The sequence below is a fragment of the Lepus europaeus genome, chromosome 14, assembly GCF_033115175.1.
Source record: "Lepus europaeus isolate LE1 chromosome 14, mLepTim1.pri, whole genome shotgun sequence".
In the NCBI taxonomy this organism is placed as follows: Eukaryota; Metazoa; Chordata; class Mammalia; order Lagomorpha; family Leporidae; genus Lepus; species Lepus europaeus.
Window position 1 is genome coordinate 44,481,816 of NC_084840.1, and position 23,668 is coordinate 44,505,483.

Here is a 23,668-nt window from a genome sequence, read left to right on the forward strand (position 1 = left end):
TTTTGATGATGTTGATTCTTCCAATCCATGAGCATGGAAGATTTCTCCATTTTTTGGTATCCTCTTCTATTTCTTTCTGTAAGGTTTTGTAGTTTTCATCGTAGAGATCTTTAACGTCTTTGGTTAAGTTTATTCCAAGGTATTTGATTGTTTTTGTAGCTATTGTGAATGGGATTGATTTTAGAAGTTCTTCCTCAGCCGTGGCATTGCCTGTGTATACAAAGGCTGTTGATTTTTGTGCATTGATTTTATATCCTGCTACTTTGCCAAACTCTTCGATGAGTTCCAATAGTCTCTTAGTAGAGTTCTTTGGGTCCCCTAAATAAAGAATCATATCATCTGCAAAGAGGGATAGTTTGAGTTCGTCCTTCCCGATTTGTATCCCTTTAATTTCTTTTTCTTGCCTAATAGCTCTGGCCAAAACTTCCAGAACTATATTGAATAGCAGTGGTGAGAGAGGGCATCCCTGTCTGGTACCAGATTTCAGTGGAAATGCTTCCAACCTTTCCCCATTCAATAGGATGTTGGCCGTGGGTTTTTCATATATTGCTTTGATTGTATTAAGGAATGTTCCTTCCATACCCAGTTTGCTTAGAGTTTTCATCATGAAAGGGTGTTGTATTTTATCAAATGCTTTCTCTGCGTCTATTGAGAGAATCATATGGTTTTTCTTCTGCAGTCTGTTAATGTAGTGTATTACGTTGATTGTTTTGCGAATGTTGAACCATCCCTGCATACCGGGGATGAATCCCACTTGGTCTGGGTGGATGATCTTTCTGATGTGTTGTTGCATTCTATTGGCCAGAATTTTATTGAGAATTTTTGCATCTATGTTCATCAGGGATATTGGTCTGTAATTCTCTTTCAGTGTTGCGTCTCTTTCTGGCTTAGGAATTAAGGTGATGGTGGCTTCATAGAAGGAATTTGGGAGGATTCCCTCTTTTTCGATTGCTCTGAATAGTTTGAGAAGAATTGGAGTTAGTTCTTCTCTAAATGTCTGGTAGAACTCAGCAGTGAATCCATCTGGCCCTGGGCTTTTCTTTGTTGGGAGGGCCTTTATTACTGTTTCAATTTCTGTGTCAGTTATTGGTCTGTTTAGGTTTTCTATGTCTTCCTGGCTCAATTTAGGGAGGTTGTATGTGTCCAAGAATCTGTCCATTTCTGATAGATTTTCTTGTTTGCTGGCATACAAGTCCTTGTAGTAATTTCTGATGATTCTTTTTATTTCTGTGGCGTCTGTTGTTACGTTTCCCATTTCATCTCTGATCCTATTGATTTGGGTCTTTTCTCTTCTTTTTTTAGTTAGTTGGGCCAATGGGGTGTCAATTTTGTTTATTTTTTCAAAAAACCAGCTCCTCGTTTGGCTGATTTTTTGTAATGTTTTTTTGGATTCAATCTTGTTGATTTCTTCTCGGATTTTAATTATTTCTCTTCTCCTACTGGGTTTGGGTTTGGTTTGCTGCTGATTTTCTAGATCCTTGAGGTGACTTGAAAGCTCATCTATTTGGTGCCTTTCCAATTTCTTGATGTAGGCACCTATTGATATAAACTTTCCTCTTAACACTGCTTTTGTTGTATCCCATAGGTTTTGGTATGTTGTGCTGTTATCCTCATTTACTTCCAGAAAATTTTTGATTTCTCTTTTAATTTCTTCTATGACCCATTGTTCATTCAGGAGCATGTTGTTCAATCTCCATGTGTTTGCACGTGCTCTAGGGATTCCTGAGTTGCCAATTTCCAATTTCATTCCTTTGTGGTCTGAGAAGCTGCATGGTATGATTCTAATTCTTTTGAATTTGCTGAGACTTGCTTTATGGCCTAGTATGTGGTCAATCCTAGAGAGGGTTCCATGTACTGCTGAGAAGAATGTAAAGTCCTTAGATGTAGGATGAAATGTTCTGTAGATGTCTGTTAGATCCATTTGGGCTATAGTGTCATTTAAATCTACTGTCTCCTTGTTGATCTTCTGTCCTGTTGATCTGTCTATCTCTGAGAGTGGAGTATTGAAGTCCCCCAGTACTATTGTATTAGGGTCTAAGTCTCCCTTTAAGTCCCTTAACAAGTCTTTTAAATAGGCTGGTGCCCTGTAATTAGGTGCATATACGTTGATAATCGTTATATCTTCCTGTTGAATGGATCCCTTAATCATTATATAGTGCCCCTCTTTGTCTCTCCTAACAGTTTTTGTGGTAAAGTTTATGTTGTCCGATATTAAGATGGCTACGCCCGCTCTCTTTTCATTTCTGTTGGCGTGGTATATCTTTTTCCAGCCTTTCACTCTCAGCTTGTATGGATCATTGTTGGATAGATGGGTTTCTTGTAAGCAGCAAAAGGATGGGTTTTGGTCCTTAACCCAATCGGCCAATCGGTGTCTTTTAACTGGACAGTTCAAGCCATTAATATTCAATGTGACTATTGAGAAGGAGTAACTTTGCCCTGCCATTTGCCAAAGATATTTTCTAATATCTGGTTTGAGCTTCTTGTGATCTTTTGCTCTGAGGTTTCCTTCCTTTACCTTCTTTCATGTTGGTGACCGTGTTTCTGTGTTTCTGTATGTAACACATCTTTAAGCATCTTTTGCAGGGCTGGACGAGTGGCGACAAATTCTTTCAATTTCTGTTTGCTGTGAAAGGTCTTAATTTCACCTTCATTCACAAATGAGAGCTTTGCAGGATATAATATTCTGGGCTGGCAGTTTTTCTCTCTTAGTACCTGGGCTATATCTCGCCATTCTCTCCTGGCTTGTAGGGTTTCTGATGAGAAATCAGCTGTAAGTCTAATTGGAGATCCTCTGAGAGTAATCTGGCGTTTCTCTCTTGCACATTTTAGGATCTTTTCTTTGTGTTTCACTGTGGTGAGTTTGATTACGACGTGTCTTGGTGAGGATCTCTTTTGATCATGTTTATTAGGGGTTCTCTGAGCTTCCTGTACTAGGATGTCTCTGTCCTTCTCCAAACCTGGGAAATTTTCTGCTAGTATCTCACTAAAAAGGCCTTCTAATCCTTTCTCCCTTTCCATGCCTTCAGGAACTCCTAGAACCCGAATGTTGGGTTTTTTAATAGTATCCTGTAGATTCCTAACAGTATTTTTTAGATTACTGATTTCTTCTTCTTTTTTTTGATTTGACTGTTTCCTTTCCTGTTCTCTGTCTTCTAATTCCGATATTCTCTCTTCTGCTTCATCCATTCTGTTTTTAAGGCTCTCTAATGTGTTTGCCATTTGATCTATTGAGTTCTTCATTTCATTGAGATTTTTTGCCAGTACTGCAGTTTCCTGTTCCACTAATTTTTTCATTTCATTTTGATTCCTCCTTAATATTTCATTTTCACGGGAGAGATTTTCTATCTTGTCCATTAAGGATTTCTGTAGTTCAAGAATTTGTTTTTGAGAACTTCTTAATGTTCTTATGAAATTTTTGCCATCTGCTTCGTGCATTTGCTCTAACTGTTCCTCTTCATAATCTTGCATTGGCGTGTCTTGTTCACTTGGGGGCGTCATAGTGCTATCCTTATCTTTGGTACCTCCGCTTCTATGTTTCTTGCTTGGCATGTTAGAGATAGTTTGTGGTGTTTTTGTTTTTGTTTTGGTTTTGGTTTTTGTTTTTGTTTTTTTCTCTCGTTATTCTGTGCCTCTGAGTGAGCTGTCTGTTTTGTTGGAGCCTTAGGGGCTGTGATGGGTGTGGCTAGAGAGCTATGCTTGTTTCTTGAGGTTTAAGGCTGTGTAAAGAGCGACTCTCCCGGATTACTTGCTCCTTGCTGGGACGCTCTCTCTCTCTCTCTCTCTCTCTCTCTCTCTCTTTTTTTTTTTTTTTTTTTTTTTCTTTTGACTCAGTTGGGAGTGGAGTTGAGGGTAGTTGAAATCTAGCCTCTGTGGGTATTCGTTTGATTTATGCCTGGGAACATACACAGGGTTTATGCAGCCCTCAATGTGTTCTCCAGTTTCGCTAATGATACTGAGTTTGGCTGAGCTTTACATATGTAAAATCGCGGTGCTCTTTGTTTTGCTTGGTGAGTGAAGGGAGAGGCCTCTGTTCCCCCTCCCCCCAGTGTCTCGGACTTCTCAGGTCTTTGTCTTACCGACCTCCGTTCCCGCGCTGGCGAGATTCTGTGGCTCTGGCTCCTCTCCCGCTCGGCTCGTCTCGGTTGGTTTTCCACGCGGTGGGTTCCCTGTAAGTCCTCCGTGTCTCATCCACAAGGTCCGGAAGCGTCTCCTCTGCAGTTTTTTTTTTTTTGAGTCTTTTCCTGAGGCTACAGTAATTCCACTTTTATGAGAGTTTATTTTCCCAAACTAAGGCACACGTCCTCACTATCCGCCATCTTGGCTCCGCCCCCTCATAATGAGACTTTTAACTCCTCTTAGTCTTCCTTGCTTCTCCTTGTTTGATGTAAGCTGACTACACTAGTAATCAGACATCTAAACATTTGTTCTCACTTCACATTTTAGTTTAACTTGGTTATGTAGCAATAATTGACTTAATAGCTAAATTGGGAGGAATCTGCAACTGGTAATAGTTTTTGTTGCTTATAGATAAATACCTAGGGTATTATAGAGTCTCAATTAGAAGAAATTAATGAATAGGCTATTTGTTAATGTGGATAGAATCCTCATTTGGTTCAGTCCTTGATCTCTTGACGTCAGCTTGGTTCATAGTGACCCTGACTAAGGGCATACATCAAGCTCTTTGCAGTCTTTTAATGGCATAGAAGGGAGACTATTACTATGACTATAGTATCTCAAAATCTTAAATGTCCATGTCCAGCATTAAGTCTTTGAATATATTGCAAATTTTAAAAATGTTATCTCAAAAATTAAAAAGAAATGGGGAGAGGGATCTGTTACAGTCTTGGAATTGTCTCTAGGAACTACATTGAATCTGTTCTCTTTGTATTAATATCACATAAACATGAATGCATATCACACAAACATGAGAATTAATGAAAATTGTGTAACAGTAATTATGCATTTGCTGTGACCTTGAGAATCCCATATATTAATAAATTCCTTTTTAAAAAAGTCTGCATGCAGCTGTTTGCCAAATCCTAAATGGTCTGTTGTCTTCTGGAATAAGCATTCAAAAGCATGGATTTTTGAGTTCACCATAATCTCTGGATGATGTACTAAAAACCCAGGGTGATGGCAACCAAGGGTACCATATATGCCCTAAGTTTTAGGTAAACTGTTATGGGGGAGAGTGTTATAAAAAAGAGGAAAGTGTCAAAATATGTGGGAAGTGGTAGATTTGTATTGTGCACAGTTATTGGGCTCATCAGATCTATCTAATAGAAACAGAGTAACTCAGCTCTGGATGGTTGCACAAGGACCTGTAGCCTGTCAGCTAATCAGGCTGGAAACCATCACCTGGTTAAGCTGTAGCTAATTAACTGGTTGCTTGAGTAGCCTATAGCCAATTAAGTTGTTTTCAATGCCTTGCTTCTGTTTTCCTCTAAATGCTTGCAGATCACCATTGTCACTTGGCATTTTAGAACTTCCTCTGGTTTGGGGAGCTGTTATTTGACAGTCTTGGGGATCTGCCTTTTGTTTTTGCTGAAGTAAGTTAGTTGACCTAAGATTTCTTCCTTTTTAAATACATGTGGGTTTTCAAAAAGTTCATGGGTAATTTGCATCTTCATGTTTACATGAACTTTTTGAATCCTTTGTCAAAGCGCCTGCAAAATAGTATTAAAGTACCTTTTTTAGAATGGCAAATGTCCTAAACAGCACTCTGGCCTCAGAATCAGCCCTTAAGGCATTCAGATCCAGCTGAAAAGCCCAGGAGAGTATTTCAGGCATGGAAAGCCAAGAAACTCTGTCAAAAAAAAAAAAAAAAAAAAAAAAAAAAAAGAATGGCCTAAATGAAAGATCTCTGTGAGTGAGATCCCAGCAGAAAGAACAGGCCATCAAAGAAAAGGAGGTACCTTTCTCTGAAGGGAGGAGAGAACTTCCACTTTGACTATGACCTTGTCTAAATAAGATCAGAGTTGGTGAACTCAAGAGGCTTCCATAGCCTTGGCAACCCATGACAAGAGCCTCGGGTGATTACTGATGCCGTAAATAAGAGTGCCAATTGTTAAATCAACAACAGAGCTCACTGTGCATTTACTCCCCATGTAGGATCTCTGTCCTTAATTTGTTATACTATGTGAATTAACCGTATAAATAGTACTCAAGCAGTACTGTATACTTAGTGTTTCTGTGTGGGTGCAAACTGTTGAAATCTTTACTTAGTATATATTAAATTGATCTTCTTCTGTGTATAAAGATAATTGAAAATGAATCTTGGCCGGCGCATTGGCTCAATAGGCTAATCCTCTGCCTGTGGCGCTGGCACACCAGGTTCTAGTCCCGGTCGGGGTGCCAGATTCTGTCCCGGTTGTTCCTCTTCCAGTCCAGCTCTCTGCTGTGGCCTGGGAGTGCGGTGGAGTATGGCCCAGGTCCTTGGGCCCTGCACCCTCATGGGAGACCAGGAGGAAGCACCTGGCTCCTGGCTTTGGATCAGCGCGATTGGCCTGCCACAGCGCGCCAACCGCAGCGGCCATTGGGGGGTGAACCAACAGAAAAGGAAGACCTTTTTCTCTGTCTTTCTCTCTGTCCACTCTGCCTGTCCAAAAAAAAAAAAAAAAAAAGAAAAGAAAAGAAAAAAAGAAAATGAATCTTGATGTGAATGGGATGGGAGAGGGAGCAGGAGATGGGATGGTTGCGGGTGGAAGGTAGGTTATGGGGGTAAAAAGCCACTATAATCCGAAAGTCGTACTTTGGAAATTTATATTTATTAAATAAAAGTTTAAAAAGTATATTTTTTAGTGCAAGATTTTTGGAATCATGGTTTGCACATCATACATATTCTTTTAACTTATAGGACTTTCATATATAATTGTGTGTGTCTTTTAATTTATAATACTGTACTATATTGAATGTTTTTATTCAGTTAATTTCTGAGCAGTGTAAGATTTAAATCATGAAAATAAAGTACAAGAACTATTTGATCTCATTAGAAATCTACTAGATCTATATACTTGTTTTAATTGGAATAACTTATCCCATACTGCTTTAATTTTCATGTATTCAGTCTAGTTTCTTAGCATAAAATGGAGTTCTTAAAATTATAGAATCCTAAATTTAAAAGAGAGAGTATATATTTAGGAAACTAAAAATATCTGTGGCATGACAATACAGTTAATGCATCTCCTGAGATAAAGCTTGATATCAGATTCTAGATCTTAATAACCCTATCTTTGCCATTCAGAATTTTTTCTACATGTCTAGTCACATTTTCATAATACAGTGACTACATACAGCAACTTAAGTGTATCTGTTGTAGCACTATTCTACAGGGAATGCTACTTTTGATGCATGTTAAAATTTAACTTAATAGCTTTTTTTCATATTAGTTATTAGAAGTACTTTAGAAGTAACAAGAGAGCTGGTGGCATAGTGGTTAAAGCCACTGCCTCACCAACAGTATCCTATATGGGGTATGAACTAGTAGATGGAGGATCTCTCTCTCTCATATCTCTGTAACTCTGACCTTCAAATAAGTAAGTAACTCTTAGGGAGGTAACCAAAAGAGATACCAAGATCTTAAAATTTAGATAAGGTAAATAAGAGTCACTTAAAATAGAACACAAGGTCTAATATTTAAGTGCAGAAGAGGGAAGCTTGGTGATTCACAAAGTGGGGAGAAGGCAGGAGAAATGATTTTCTTTGAGTTGGCTTTAAAGAGTTGCACAGAATTTCATCAAGCAAAAATAAGGGAAGCTTACATCCAGTTTGGAGGAATGATAAATAATTTTATTTTATGAAAATTTTGTAACTAAGACAAAGTGCTTGAAAGGGAAATAAATGATTCTGAGATTCAAGGCCTTGGTGCCCAGAGCAGATAGGAATATTAGAAAAACTCATCAGGACATGATTGGCAAGACAGCTGATAAAAAAGAAAAGGAAATATAAGGAATGCATTCTATTGTATTGGAAAATGCAACCAGGCTGGAGTGTGGATGTGCCTAAGTATGTCTATTTGTGTGTCTATGTACATGCACAACTATAGGGAATCCTTGACATCAAAGGGGTAATGAACTAGCTTTTAGAGAAGCGTTACTATGGAAACTTGTTGCCTATCTTTTTTAGTGTCAGCAGGACTAAAAGAAATGTAAACTGTGTTGTTAGAGATTCTAATCAGAGCAGCTGAGAGGTTAAGCGGTACAATTGGACACACAGGCACGGGGGACCCTGAAGCTCAACTTTAGTGAGTTATTTTATATTTAAGATGGCTTTATGCAAGAGGTAAACACCCAGCTTCTTGTGAGGAAGGAGAACATCATCCAAACCTTCGCATACTTCACCTTTTGCCAGACACACAATGTATTGGGATCAAGGGAGAGCAAGAAATCTATACTTGTCTTTATTTTTGCAGAATATTCTTTTTTTTTTTATTAAACTTTTATTTAATGAATATAAATTTCCAAAGTATAGCTTATGGGTTACAATGGCTTCCCCCCTCCCATAACTTCCCTCCCGCCCGCAACCCTCCCCTTTCCCGCTCCCTTTCCCCTTCCATTCATGTAAAGATTCATTTTCAATTCTCTTTGTATACAGAAGATCAGTTTAGTATATATTAGGTAAAGATTTCAACATTTTGCCCATATAGCAACATAAAGTGAAAAAACTACCATTGGATTACTAATTATAGCATTAAATAGCAATGTACAGCACATTAAAGACAGAGATCCCACATAATTTTTTTTTTCAAATTAATTAATTTTCTATGCCATTTCCATTTTAACACCAGGTTGTTTTTTTTTTTTTTTTCGTTTCCAATTCTCTTTATATACAGAAGATCACTTCAGTATATAATTAGTAGAGACCTCATCAGTTTGTGCCCACACAGAAACGCAAAGTATAAAAATACTGTTTCAGTACTAGTTATAGCATCACTTGGCTTTAGACGACACATTAGGGACAGATCCCACATGGGGTGTAAGTACACAGTGACTCCTGTTGCTGATTTAACAATTTGACACTCCTATTCATGGCGTCAGTAATCTCCCTAGGCTCTAGTCATGAGTTGCCAGGGCTATGGAAGCCTTTAGAGTTCGCTGACTTTGATCTTATTCCGATAGGGTCATAGTCAAAGTGGAAGTTCTCTCCTCCCTTCGGAGAAGGGTACCTCCTTCTTTGATGGCCCAGAATATTCTTAACAAAGACGTTTTCATAGAGATTAAATTAAGATAACTTGTCATCAGCGGACTCCCATTGTGGGAAATTATTTACTCGATAGGGAAATAATCTTAGCTCAAAACAAGAAATAATGAAAATCTGAAAGACAATGCATAAATTATTCTACTCTGAAATCATCTGTATTAATATTTATTCAGAATGCATGAATGATTAAAATACACAGAATCAGAGTAGATGCACAAGCAGACAGTGATCAAACCAGGAACTCCTTCCTATATGAGTTGCTGGCATCCCAAGTGGCAGCTTAATCCATTGCTCCACAATGCCCATCCCTAATTGATTATCCTTTGTGTCATGTTTCTGTATTTACTCTATTTAAAGTAATACCTGCTTCTAGTAGATGAAATAATTATACCCTGGAATTCTGTCCTGAGCACACTGCTGAGCAGCCAATGTTCAACTTGTTCTTGTTGATGTGTACCTAACATTTATGGGGGCAGATGAGTGAATAGAGGGTATATAAGTAGAGTTCACAGAACACAGAAGTGTGAGGACACCATGTTTTGATTATTGTTGCATGGAGTCTGTGTTGAAGAGAGAAGTGATGTTATTTCTTGAATTGCTTTCTTGTAACATAATGTCTAGTCATAGTATAAGAAAGTATATCTGTCACATTAGTCTCTCCACTGTGATTCTGCTCTCTGGTGATCTCAATTTCCCATGGTGTACTGCAACCTGGAAATACTGCATAAAATTACTCTAGAAATAATTTATATTATGTACTGTCCTTAGTAGTGTGGGTGGCAGGAACCCAAGTGCTTGGGCTGTCATTGACTGCCCCCCGGATTCAATGGGACTCTATCCAAGGCACTCAGATATGGGATGTTAGCATCTCAACTGGTAGCTTAACCTACAGCACCACAGTTTCTGCCTTTATTTTTTTACTTTTTTATTTACAGTAATACTTCTTTGAAATTTTCTGTGTTTGATATAAAGATTATAATAAATAGGATAAATGTATCAAAATAGATCTAGTTCTAATGTTAATATTGAATTTCAGAACGTGAAAAGTATTGTTTATTTCCATTTATGTTATTAGTACTTTGTTATTTATATTACACCAATGTACTTTATATGTTACACTTTTTGTGCTTAGTTTTATCTTTTAGCAGGATTAAGAAAAAATGTACAAATATATATTAAGTTAAAAAAATCTATGCAAACATAATATTAAATATGTACATATACAATACACATTCACTAATTACCCTTTATTTAGATCTGATTTACTAGCTTTTATAATTTGTTAATTTCTTTTATTCATGAAGAACTTCCTTTAGAACTTCTGAATACTTGGGCCATCTTCCACTGCTTTCCCAGACCATTGGAGGTGGAGTAGCCAGGACACTATCCAATGCCCATATGGGATGCCAGTGCTGCAGGCAGTGGCTTTTCCCACTATACCACAACATCCAGCCCCTTAACATTTTTATTTATATACAATTTTAAACCTATAATGATACTTTCCACCTTCCATCCCTCCCTCTTTTAAAAATTTTTTCCTTTTAATTTTTGCACTAACATATTTTAAATTTACCTTATAGTCACAGGTTTAATCCTCCACTAAATGAATGCCAGAATTGGAACATAGAAAGAGACCTCTGTTCCACAGGAGTATAGGCAAGGGCTATCACACAATAATCAAATCTCAAGGTGTCAATTTCAGTCATATATTACATTTTTTGCACACTATATATTAGCTACAAGTAAAACACCTGTTTTTTGGGTCTGGCTTATTTCGCTAAGCATAGTGATCTTCGGTTGTATCCAATTTTTTGCAAAAATTTCTTTTTATTAGGTGCTATAAATCTTTATATGATTTGCCTAACATAATGGCCCATTGTAATGAATTTCTGTAGGCTGCTGATATTTTACCAAGGTTTCTTTTTTTTTTTTTTTATTTTTGACAGGCAGAGTGGACAGTGAGAGAGAGACAGAGAGAAAGAAAGGTCTTCCTTTTGCCGTTGGTTCACCCTCCAATGGCCGCCGCGGTAGCGCGCTGCGGCCGGCGCACCGCGCTGATCCGATGGCAGGAGCCAGGTGCTTCTCCTGGTCTCCCATGGGGTGTAGGGCCCAAGGACTTGGGCCATCCTCCACTGCACTCCCTGGCCACAGCAGAGAGCTGGCCTGAAAGAGGGGCAACCGGGACAGGATCGGTGCCCCGACTGGGACTAGAACCCGGTGTGCCGGCGCTGCAAGGCGGAGGATTAGCCTAGTGAGCCGCGGCGCCAGCGGCTGCTGATATTTTAGCCCACTCTGGTCTCTTGGTAAGTTTTCTGTTTTGATTAAAAAATGAATACTGTTGATAATAGGTTATAGTAATGGGTGGTGTTGTGTTCATCCAAGTATGTTACTGTTCTAATAAGGAGTTAACTTGCCAGATTCAAAGTATAAGCTTTACTATGTAGCATGTAGCTGCAAATAACTCCAGTGTTCAGTGAACCTTTTTGTGCTTTTTGGTCCTTGGCCAGATTTTTTGGCAAAGTTGTAGCTCATCTGCTTTGTGGTTCCCATTTTTCCATGTTTCTTTACTCTGTAAGTTTCAGACTATTCTATGAATCATGAGGAATATTAAATCCTCTTTTAAATAGACATTACATGGTTATATATGATTATCACATTGATTGTTGGTATAATAGAGCTGCAATCAGCAAACTGGCCTGCAGGCCCAAATCTACCCCACTGCAATTTTAGGAAGTAAAATTTTTTTGAAACACAACACTTACAAGTCCATTCATTTATTTAATGTCTATGGTTAATTTTGTACTATGAAAGCATAGTACAGTAGTTGTGACAAAAATGTGATGGCCTGCAGAGTATAAATTACCTACTATGGCACTGTCAGCACATTTTCCTACCTCTTAGAGAGTTACTGACTTAATTTCTTTATGTAATTTTTCCTCTATAGACATAAATTTATAATCCCCTAGAAGCTAATTACAGATGCCTTATTTTGCCTCACCAGTAACCACTGTAACATTAAGACAAAGTATGCATTTAAGAATAAAAGATGATGTGCTTTTTTGTATTTAATTTAAATAAGCAATTATACAATAATTAGAATAAATATAAAGAAGATAGCTCATTGGAGTTTTTAATCTATTCTTTTTTTTTTTTTTTTTTTGACAGGCAGAGTTAGACAGTGAGAGAGAGACAGAGAGAAAGGTCTTCCTTCCATTGGTTCAATCCCCAAATGGCTGCTACGGCTGGCATGGTGTGGCTGGCGCGCCGTGCTGATCTGAAACCAGGAGCCAGGTGCTTCCTCCTGGTCTCCCATGCGGGTGCAGGGCCTAAGCACTTGGGCCATCCTCCACTGCACTCCCGGGCCACAGCAGAGAGCTGGCTTGGAAGAGGAGCAACCGGGACAGAATCCGGCACCCCAACTGGGACTAGAACCTGGGGTGCCGGTGCTGCAGGCGGAGGATTAGCCTAGTGAGCTGCGGCACCTACCTTAATCTATTCTTGATAACTATTTTCACGGTTATTTTGAAACATCGGGCGATACTATTTTTATTAATAAAATTTAGTACTATTGTTTCTGGTGTCCTCAGCACATGTTGATATTGCCTATTGAATAATGGAACCCTGATTGCATGCCTTGGTGTTGAAATTCCTAGTGGCTGACAGCTGAAAAGTGATCCTCACTATTGGACACCATATTTTACCTGTGAGACTGAACTTCCTGCTTGGTGTTCTCTGAGATTCTTTTTTTTTTTTTTGACAGGCAGAGTGGACAGTGAGAGAGAGAGAGAGAGAAAGGTCTTCTTTTTTTTCTGTTGGTTCACCCTCCAATGGCCGCTGCAGCCAGCGCACCACGCTGAGCCGAAGCCAGGAGCCAGGTGCTTTTCCTGGTCTCCCATGTGGGTGCAGGGTCCAAGGACTTGAGCCATCCTCCACTGCACTCCCGGGCCACAGTAGAGAGCTGTACAGAAAGAGGAGTGACTGAGACAGAATCCGGCACCCTAACTGGGACTAGAACTCAGTGTGCCAGCGCCGCAGGCGGAGGATTAGCCTATTGAGCCGTGGTGCCAGCCTCTCTGAGATTCTTGAACTATGCCTTCTATGTTACATTTGGGACAATTATAGTCCACTTCTCTATTTCTCTGTTTCTCTCTCTCTGTTTAAAAAATGTATTTATTTATAAAGTCAGGGTTACAGACAGAGAGGCCACAATGACCAGTGCTGGGCCAGGCCAAAACCAAGAGCTTCGTCCAGGTCTCCTGCATGGGTAGTGGAGCTCAAACACTTGCATCATCTTCTGCTGCTTTCTCCAGGCCATTAACAGGGATCCAGAATGGAAGTGGAGCAGCTGGGATATGAACAAGCCCCTTTATGGCATGCTATCCTTGCAGGCTTTTACCTTAGCTTTCACTTGCCAAACCACAACCCTAACTCCCTTCCCCCATTACCTTTTAAAATATTTCTGTTCCTTTTCTAAAATTCTTCACTTACAGATTAAACCACTTGATATTTTCCCATAGTTCTTGAACACTCTGTTCTGTTTATTCATTTTATTCTTTGTTTTACTAAAAGGTAAACAGATATTCTACAAAAATATGTTGACCTATCTTCCAGTTCAAATAGGCATGCTTTGACTGTTAGGTACATCAGAGAAATTGCTGGAAATATTCATCATCCCCCTCTTTGCTCTGCCTTTCCACATTTCCATTTGATTCTTAGAGTTTCCATCCCAGTACAAATTATCTGATAGTGAATCTCTACCTTTTGTATTGGGTACTTTATATATTAATGAACTATTCTGAGTTCTGTTTGACTTGGGTTGGAACATATGAGGTGTATTTGCTTCTGGATCTGTTAATTGCTACTGAATTTTATTCTAATTTGACCTTGGAGTCTTTTTGGATCATCACTATAAAATATAGCCCTACTCTGATGGGGCTGCCCATGGGATTTGGTCCTGGATATTTGTGTGTTTCATTGGGCTTCTTTATCCTGTAGGATGGCTCCATACCTAAGTATTCAACCTGTGACTAGCATCCCTTTTACTGGAATATTGTTAATACAATTGTTAATACAAGAAATAGAAGTTTACTACTTAGATGTTAAGAGGGAAGCATGTTGTGGGATTGGTGGGAAAGAGGGAACTCTAAGTCCTGCACCTACAGTGAATATATGGGAGCAAGTAAGAGACAGAGGATGGGAGGAAGACGTGTGAGACTATTTATTGGTGTACTTGGTGGTACTTCAGCAGATTTCCCTTGGGGAGTTCTAATTGCTACTTAGGGTCAGGAGGAGTTCTACAAAGCTAAGGGTTGTACACTAAGATGTTAACATTGTGCTTGGGAAGTACTAGGAGACTACTGCTATTGAAACACTCTTAGTCCATTTGGACTACTGGGACAACATACTATAAATTAAATAAGCTTGTTATACTAAACATTTGTTTCTTTGGGTTCTGGAGGTTTCAAGTCCAATATCAAGACATGGGCAGATTCACTCTGTTGACTGCATTTGTTTTATAGGTAGTGCCTCATAGCACTGTTGTCATATGGTAGAAGAACTCATCTATTTCTTTGGAGTCTTTTTTCAAAGAGCACTGACGCAGTCATGAGAATCCTGCACTCATGAACTAACTGTTTCTCAAAGTCCCATCTCTTAATATTACCATCTTAGGGACCACGGTTTTTTCTTTTTAAAAAATTTTTCTTATTTATTCAGAGGTAGAACTACAGACAGAGTTAGAGGGAGACAGAGAAAGGTCTTCTATCCACTGGTTCACTCCCCAGATGGCTGCAACAGCCAGAGCTGGGCTGAGCCAAAGTCAATAGCCTCTTCCAGGTCTCCCATGTGGGTGCAGGGGCCCAAGCACTTGGGCCATCTTCTACTGCCTTCCCAAGCCATTCGTAGAGAGCGAGATCTGAAGAGGAGCAGCTGGGACATAAACCGGCACCCATATGTAATGTTGGCACCACAGGTGGAGGCCTGGTCCGCTATGCCATAGTACTGGCCCCAGGACTACAGTTTTAATGTATAAATACTGTGAGGCATGAACATTCAGGCCATACCCAATGTTTGTTATTTCTTGATGCTGGAGGACCAAATTAACTTTATGACAACTTTGGGTAGATCATATATCATTGGGTGTGTTGAAAGAGCTTACAGTCTTAGAATGAATCTGAGCATAAATCTCATCCCAGACAATGACCCTGGAGACCATATCTATCATAATGAATATATTCAGACCCAATGGTTGTTGGAACTTGCTCAAAAACAATGTGATTTGACCTTGTAAGTTTCACCCTGACCCCTAATTTAATCATGGTGAGGATTCAGGTGATTAGCAACTAAAACTATTTTAATGATTTAATTGGTGTAATTGAAGGACCTAAACTGATTATTCTATGCATACCTACACAGCTTTTTTATTAAATCATGAAATTCAAATCAGATCTTTTTAATGGACTTCTTCATTGCCTAGGACTTGAATTTTGCAACACCTGAAAAAATGTAACACAACTTTTTTTTCAAACATTCGCTACTTTGTGGTTTATATGTTTCATTAGAAAAATACATGTTTCTATTAAAAAAAGAAACCATGCTTCTTCTCTGTATGAGTGAAGGTAACTTGAAGGTTGATAGAGAGATGCTGGTATTTTATGGGTTACAACACTATTAACTACAGTCATTACAAATGTATACATCCTTAGACAGGCGTTGATTTCCTTTGCAAGTACATGCTTGAGTAATCTCATTCAGATACAGGCAAGTATTGATGCAATTCTTCATTTTTCCATTAGTAATCATACATTCATCATGAGCTCCAATTAATGTCTGTAAGACTGTTGACAAAGTCGTCTGCTACATTGGTACTGTGTTCACAGTTTGATAGACAGCACAAATGGAGTTTGGGTGCTTGCATTTTTCAAATTGATCTCCTGACATATTTTGCTTTATCTTTTCCTTATTAGATGAAGTGGATATTTCAAAGATATACAATTTTAGACAATGATCTTCATAATTCACTTTAGATTTGTCCTTCAAGATGAATTTTCTAATATTGGATTGGGGGAAATGTGATTTTTTTCTTTGCATTCATGTACTTTCATGAAAATTAATAAAAAAAACCTTCTGTTTGAAGAACCACTGAAAAGATAATCTATGATTGCCCCATTTGTGACCTTTAGGTTTGATAGCTATATTCTGTCATTTCCTATGGTAGTGTTTTGTTTCTCCTTTGTTGGTACTGTTTTTTTTTTCTTCTTGCCATAGCATATAGCAGTGACCCTCTGTATCCAAGAGTTCCATAACAGCAGTTTCAACCAGCTATAACTCAAATTATTTCAAATAAAAGTAGTCTTTAATAAATATATAGCCTTATTTCTAATTTTCTACTGGATAATCTGTATAGTCATTAAATATTAGGAATTGGTAACCTAGAGATTTAAAGTATATGGGATGATGAAGGATTAGAGCTTTCATGGACTTTGGTATCTTCAGGGAGTCCTAGATGACATGTGCTTTATAGATTTTAAATGTGTATATTTTATTAACAAGTATAACCTGATGGCCTTCTTGTGTAGGAAGCAAACAGGCATGTCTGCCAAACATAGATTAATAACATTTTTGGAGATTTTATCTGATTCAAATATGTATTTAGTTGCATAATGTGTACATATAGCCACATAAACGTATATGCTGTTGACTGTGGCATAATGCATGATATATAGTAGGCAATTTATAAATGTTGAGTTCATTATAATTGATTCAATGTGTTCTCCCATTTACTGACTGGTCTTTTGATCATCTTATTGGTATCAATGATAAAAATACTTAATTAAAATACAACCTTGTTCAGTATTTCCCTTCCTGGAGAGGGATTATTCTGTACTACTGAATAAATGTTCTTACCTCACATCATGAAGATAATGTTCTATTACATAAGCTTTATTGTTTTACCATCCATATTCTAGGTAAAATCCACTTACGCTTATTTTTAGATGTAAAAGATGGGTGAAGGGTAACTTTTTCACTGTGACTACCTAATTTATTTGGTTGATTTACTGAAAATATTGATGTTTCAGAGCAATGAGTGGAAGGACAAACTATTATGTCCAAATGGGTATCTGTTTCAGGAGTATTTCCTACAGTTTTCTAGGCTGCTGGTTCTTTCTCTAGTACTGCTTTGTCTTGATGTCTGAGTCCTCTCAAATACTTGTAACAAATACCATAATCTGCATGGCTCGTAATACACAGTGATTTATGACTGTTGTGGTTGCCGGGAAGTGCAAGTTTAAGGTGCTGGCACACACAGTGTCTGATGAGGGCTGGTTTCCTGGGTCTTAGTGGATCCTCACATTGTGTAAGGGGCTAGCTAGCTCTCTGGGGTCTCTATTTAAGGAGTGCTAACCCCATTAAGGTATGCCCTACTTCTTAATACCATCAACATGGACTTTAGGATTATTCCATAAGATTTTGGACCATAGCATTTTGCTGCTATACCTTTAACAGGAGTTTTGATACCTGATTAAGTCCTCTAATTTAATTGACTATTCCTGACTCCGTGTACATCAACATAAAATTTAGGACTAATTTACTAATTTCTGAAAAAATCTGTTGGAAGTGTATTGGGATTTAATTATACTTTCAAATCAATTTAAGAAGTGATACCTTTAAAACATTGAGTGCTGATGTCGGCACTGTGGTGCAGCAGGTAAAGCCGCTGCCTCCAGTGCCGGCATCCCATATGAGCATTGGTTCCAGTCCTGGCTGCTCCACTTCCTATCCAGCCCTCTGCCATGGCCTAGGAAAGCAGTGGAAGATGGCCCGAGTCCTAGGGCCCCTGCACCCACATGGGAGACCCGGAAGAGGCTCCTGGCTCCTGGCTTCGGGTCAGCGCAGCTAAGGCCATTGTGGCCAATTGGGGAGTGAACCAGCGAATGGAACCTCCTTCTCTCTCTGCCTCTCCTTCTTTCTCTGTAACTCTTAAAAATAAATTTTTTAAAAAATCAGTGCTATAATTCACATATTATATTGTATATATATTGTATAATATTATATTGTATAATATATTGTATATATTATACAAATATACATATTATATTGTATAATATTATATTATGTTGTGATGGGGTCATATTGTCCTAGCTCAAGAGAGCTGATTAGACAAACCTTTCCCAAGTCCCATTCCCAGTGGGAGGCAGAGTTGAAGTTCGGGAGAGATTTATGTGGAACATCGAATATTATTGTATCCTGGGTCTGGTACTGTGGTGTAGCAGGCAAAGCCACTGCCTGCAGTGCTGGCATTCCTTATGGGAGCCAGTTCGAATTTCATCTGCTCCACTTTTGAAGCCAAGGATGGCCCAAGTGCCTGAGCTCCTGCACCCTCTTGGGAGACCTGGATGAAGCTCCTAGCTTAGAATACTATTTCTCTAAGTGATGTGTGAAGAATACATAGTAAACAGATGTGGGAATTTCAGTTAGGAGACTGAATATGCAAGAAGTGACAAAAGTTTGACTTAAAGTGGTGAGTAGCATTAAAATTGGGAGGGATGGACCGTTCCAATCTATAGTTGAGAACTAAAATCAAAGTTCATTGAAGCCATATGGAGATAATTTTTATAAAATAAAAAATTATAATCATGACCAATGCTGAGTCACAGATTAAACAAATTATAGAAATACAGAAATGTACATATTCTTTCTTTCTGATTGTTGTAACTTCTAATTCTATGTTCCCGAATATGTAAGTTTTGTTTTTGGCATCCTTAGAATGCTAGATATTAAGCATAAAGTAACAAAATTGGAAGGGCTTGTTTATTGAGTCATAAGTAGGACAAATTCATATAATAATCTTGCCTCTTAATAAGTATATTAACTCATATCCTTGGTAGTATGCAATGCAGTGAAGATCTTTTCATTAGCAATATCTAATGAAATGGACCAGGTAAGTTAGAAAGGTGCAACCAATTAATAAGAGTGCTCAAATTGTCAGTTCTTTATTGATTACTTCAAAAACCAGTGTATGGCTTAGCATGACTCCAGTGTTTTATAATCTCAGAGTTGCCAAATTAAAGCATGGAGTTTTCCATTTATGGCAAGAGTACACTGTTGTATATTTCTGTCATTACTTTTCCATTTCAATTTGTACATACATTTCAAAGTTATCTACAAATTTGTTAATTTATGTTGAAGTGGAGCTGAAATAAATTAATACAGGGGAATAAATTTGAACTTTAGCATTTCATGCTTCTCAGTTGGATTCGGAATTGGTTTTGTTTTTCATCACATGCCTATAAAATCCAATGGTCTGAGGCCTCATTTTATGCACATTAAAATAGTCTCTCAGAGCTGACCAGAGTACTTGAAATATCATTGTATAAAAAAGTTATTATAGATTTGGTTAGTATAGTTGTGACCATTATTTATACATATGGTACCAGTTGATATAAGGACTGAATTAAAATTGAGTTATTGCTAATGAAGGTTATGGGCCATAATTATGCCTTAAGATATGCTTTCAGGAAAATTCATAGAGCCATAAGATTTGGTCAGTCATAAACTGTTTGATTATTTTTTAATTCGATAAACAATTTCCCCAGAAATAGCACCAGTGGATGGTACCTATTTGCTGACAGCTCAAATGGGAAATTTGGTGATGTGGCTGACATCCTCACTCCTGTTATTTCACTCACGGGACCAACATGTACCTTGGTGTTCTGGACTCACATGAATGGTGCCACAGTTGGTTCTCTACAGGTATGGCTTAGACAATAGAATTTTTTGATTTCTCTGAGAATTCATCATCTAGTATTTGTTTGTTAATAAATTAAAATGGGTAATTACTTCACTGATACCACAATGGTATTGCTGAAGGAAAGGTTTAGTAAAAATGCAGGTGAATGGCTATTAGTTCTCAAGTTTTCCTGTTTACAACTAAAGCCTTTATTATGAGTTTATAGTTTATGTGCAATTATATTGTATATTAATGACTTAGATTTCATTATCAGTGTTCTATGTATAAAATAATCCAGTATATATACACTTATATTTGGATGTGTGTTCTTTTGTCTTTGGTTGTAGCATGGTATTCTCTACCCTTTTCAAATACCTTCTTTGATTAAAAAACAAAAACGAATGAAACTGTTTGAAACTCATAAACCATTGCTGTAATGGTACAAAGAACTCCAGCATCCCCTCATTCAGAGATGATAATTTCTTGTCAGTGATCCCAGTAATGAGGCTTGTAACCAAAGCAGCAAATGCAGGATCAGATATTATTCTTTGTAGTAGAATAAAAGTAGAATAATTAGAATTTGGCACTGTAAGCATTTATGGGAAAATGCTTTTTTAGACTGTCCCCCAAGCTGAATTTGTTCCGCATTCAAAAATGTTTTTTGCTATAATATCATCAATGTAGAATTCTTTTTATTCTATCAGTCCCATTATTTTCTTCCCTTCATTATCAATAAAAACATCATGAAGATAAATTTTCAGGTATGTGAATCCTATCTCAACTCAATTTTACTAGCAATCATTTGTCTCCCAGCATTTGAATTAATTTTACTATCATGATTGCCTTATTGTGATTTTCTAACTCCATTATTCTATTTGTGGAATGAAATAATGAATAATACATAGAATATATAATACTAGAATAACTATATAATAGGGTATATAATAGAATAAGAGTAACTCCATTATTGTATCCTGCTGTAAAGCAAGACATCCTCATTTGTCTACCTACTGTTTTGTCAGTGTATATTTATAAGTTAATACTTTATTCAATGTACTATGATCTATTACTATTTTTGATCCTCAACTTGTCTCGTATTTGGTCATAATTATCCTTTTAAAATGACCTATATTTATTTAACAGTCCCTACTGTTCTTTGAGTCATTTCTTCCTTTCTGGCTAAGATGTTCCAAACATTATTTGTCACGTCTCTGGAATTAACCAGAAATAATGATTCCAGTCTTCTCCTGGAAGACCAATTTCTGAAATAATAATGTAAGTTCTTGAATCTTTTCTTCCATATCAGGCCCTGGTTCAAAATAACACATTTTTAAAAATCTAATTATTTGAGAGGCAGAGTTACATAGAGTAAGAGTGGGAGAGGAAGAAAGATCTTCCATCTGTTGGGTCACTCCCCAGATGGCTGCCATGGCCAGTACTGGACCAGGCTGAAGCGAGGGCTTTATCCAGTTTTCCCACATGTGTGGAAGGGGCTCAACTAGATAGGCCATCTTCTGCTGTTTTCCCAGACACATATACAGGGAACCAGATCAGAAGTGGAGCAACCAGGAGAAGAACCTGTGCCCATATGAGATGCCAACATTGCAGGTGGTGGCTTAACCTGCTATGCCACATTTCTGGCCCCATGCACAGAAGATTCTTAAATAATACATGAAAACACATTACTGAGAAACTGAATCTAACTTCATTTGGAGCATCTCCATTTAGATTTGGTTTCAAAGCTTTTGTGTTATTTCTAAGAAGTTGTATCTAAAAAAATCCCTGAATTCCAAGGTATTTGATTGTTTTTGTGGCTATTGTGAATGGGATTCATCTTAGAAGTTCTTTCTCAGCCATGGCATTGCCCGTGTATTCAAAGGCTGTTGATTTTTGTGCATATCCTGCTACTTTGCCAAACTCTTCGATGAGTTCCAATAGTCTCTTAGTAGAGTTCTTTGGATCCCCTAAATAAAGAATCATATCGTCTGCGAAGAGAGATAGTTTGACTTCTTCCTTCCCACTTTGCATCCCTTTAATTTCTTTTTCTTTCATAATGGCTCTGGCTAAGACTTCCAGAACTATATTGAATAGCAGTGGTGAGAGTGGACATCCCTGTCTGGTACCAGATCGCAGCGGAAATGCTTCCAACTTTTCCCCATTGAATAGGATGTTGGCAGTGGGTTTTTCATATATTGCTTTGATTGTATTGAGGAATGTTCCTTCCATACCCAGTTTGCTTAGAGTTTTCATCATGAAATGCTTTCTCTGTGTCTATTGAGAGAATCATGTGGTTTTTCTTCTGCAGTTTGTTAATGTGGTGTATCACATTGACTGATTTGCAAACACTGAAGCATCCCTGCACACCAGGGATAAATCCCACTTGGTCTGGTTGGGTGATCTTTCTGATGTGTTGTTGCATTCTATTGGCCAGAATTTTATTGAGGATTTTTGCATCTATGTTCATCAGGTATATTGGTCTGTAATTTTCTTTCAATGCTGCATCATTTTCCGGCTTAGGGATTAAGGTGATGCTGGCTTCATAGAAAGAATGTGGAAGGATTCCCTCTTTTTGGATTGTTCTGAGTAGTTTGAGAAGAATTGGAGTTAGTTCTTCTTTAAATGTCTGGTAGAATTCAGCAGTGAATCCATCTGGTCCTGAACTTTTCTTTGTTGGGAAGATCTTTATTATTGTTTCAATTTCTGTCTCAGTTATGGATCTGTTTAGGTTTTCTATGCCTTTCTATGTGTCCAGGAATCTATTCATTTGTAATAAATTTCCCTGTTTGCTGCATACAAGTCCTTGTAGTAATTTCTGATGATTCTTTTTATTTCTGTGGTGTCTGCTGTTACATTTCCTTTTTCATCTCTGATTTTATTGATTTGAGTCTTTTCTTTTTTTAGTTAGTTGGGCCAATGGGGTGTCAACTTTGTTTATTTTTTCAAAAAAACAGCTCCTTGTTTGGCTGATTTTTTTTGTAATTTTTTTTATTCAATCCTGTTGATTTCTTCTCTGATTTTAATTATTTCTCTTCTCCTACTGGGTTTGGGTTTGGTTTGCTGCAGATTTTCTAGATCCTTGAGATGACTTGAAAGCTCATTTATTTGGTGCCTTTTCAATTTCTTGATGTAGGCACCTACTGCTATAAACTTTCCTCTTAACACTGCTTTTGCTGTATCCCATAATTTTTGATATGTTCTTCTGTTGTCCTCATTTACTTCCAGAAAGTTTTTGATTTCTCTTTTGATTTCTTCTATGACCCAGTGTTCATTCAGGAGCATGTTGTTCAGTCTCCGTGCGTTTGCATACACTCTAGGCATTCCTGAGTTGTTAATTTCCAACTTCAGTCCACTGTGGTCTGAGAAGCTGCATGGTATGATTCTAATTCTTTTGAATTGGCTGAGATTTGCTTTATGGCCTAGTATGTGGTCAGTCCTAGAGAAGGTTCCATGCACTGCTGAGAAGAATGTAAGTTATTTTAAAATATGGAATGCTTCATGAAAGATCTCTATGATGAGAATTACAAAATCTTAAAGAAAGAAAATGAAGAGGATACCAAAAAATGGAAAAATCTTCCAGGCTCATGGATTGGAAGAATCAATATATGTCCATTCTCCCAAAAGCAATTTATAGATTCAAAGTGATACCAATCAAAATACCAAGGACATTCCTCTCAGATCTGGAAAAAATGATGTTGAAATTCATATGGAGGCACAGGAGACCTCGAATAGCTAAAGCAATCT

At 37.8% G+C, this 23,668-nt stretch overlaps 1 protein-coding gene across 1 annotated transcript in view; it reads left to right on the plus strand.

Annotated features, from left to right (window-relative positions):
• The window catches only part of MALRD1 (MAM and LDL receptor class A domain containing 1), a 405,586-nt gene that overhangs the window by 130,171 nt on the left and 251,747 nt on the right, over positions 1-23,668 (plus strand). Inside the window, exon 18 of the mRNA XM_062210772.1 lies at positions 19,794-19,950. Coding sequence (XP_062066756.1) covers positions 19,794-19,950 — 157 coding nt within the window. The remainder of the gene's footprint in view (positions 1-19,793; positions 19,951-23,668) is intronic.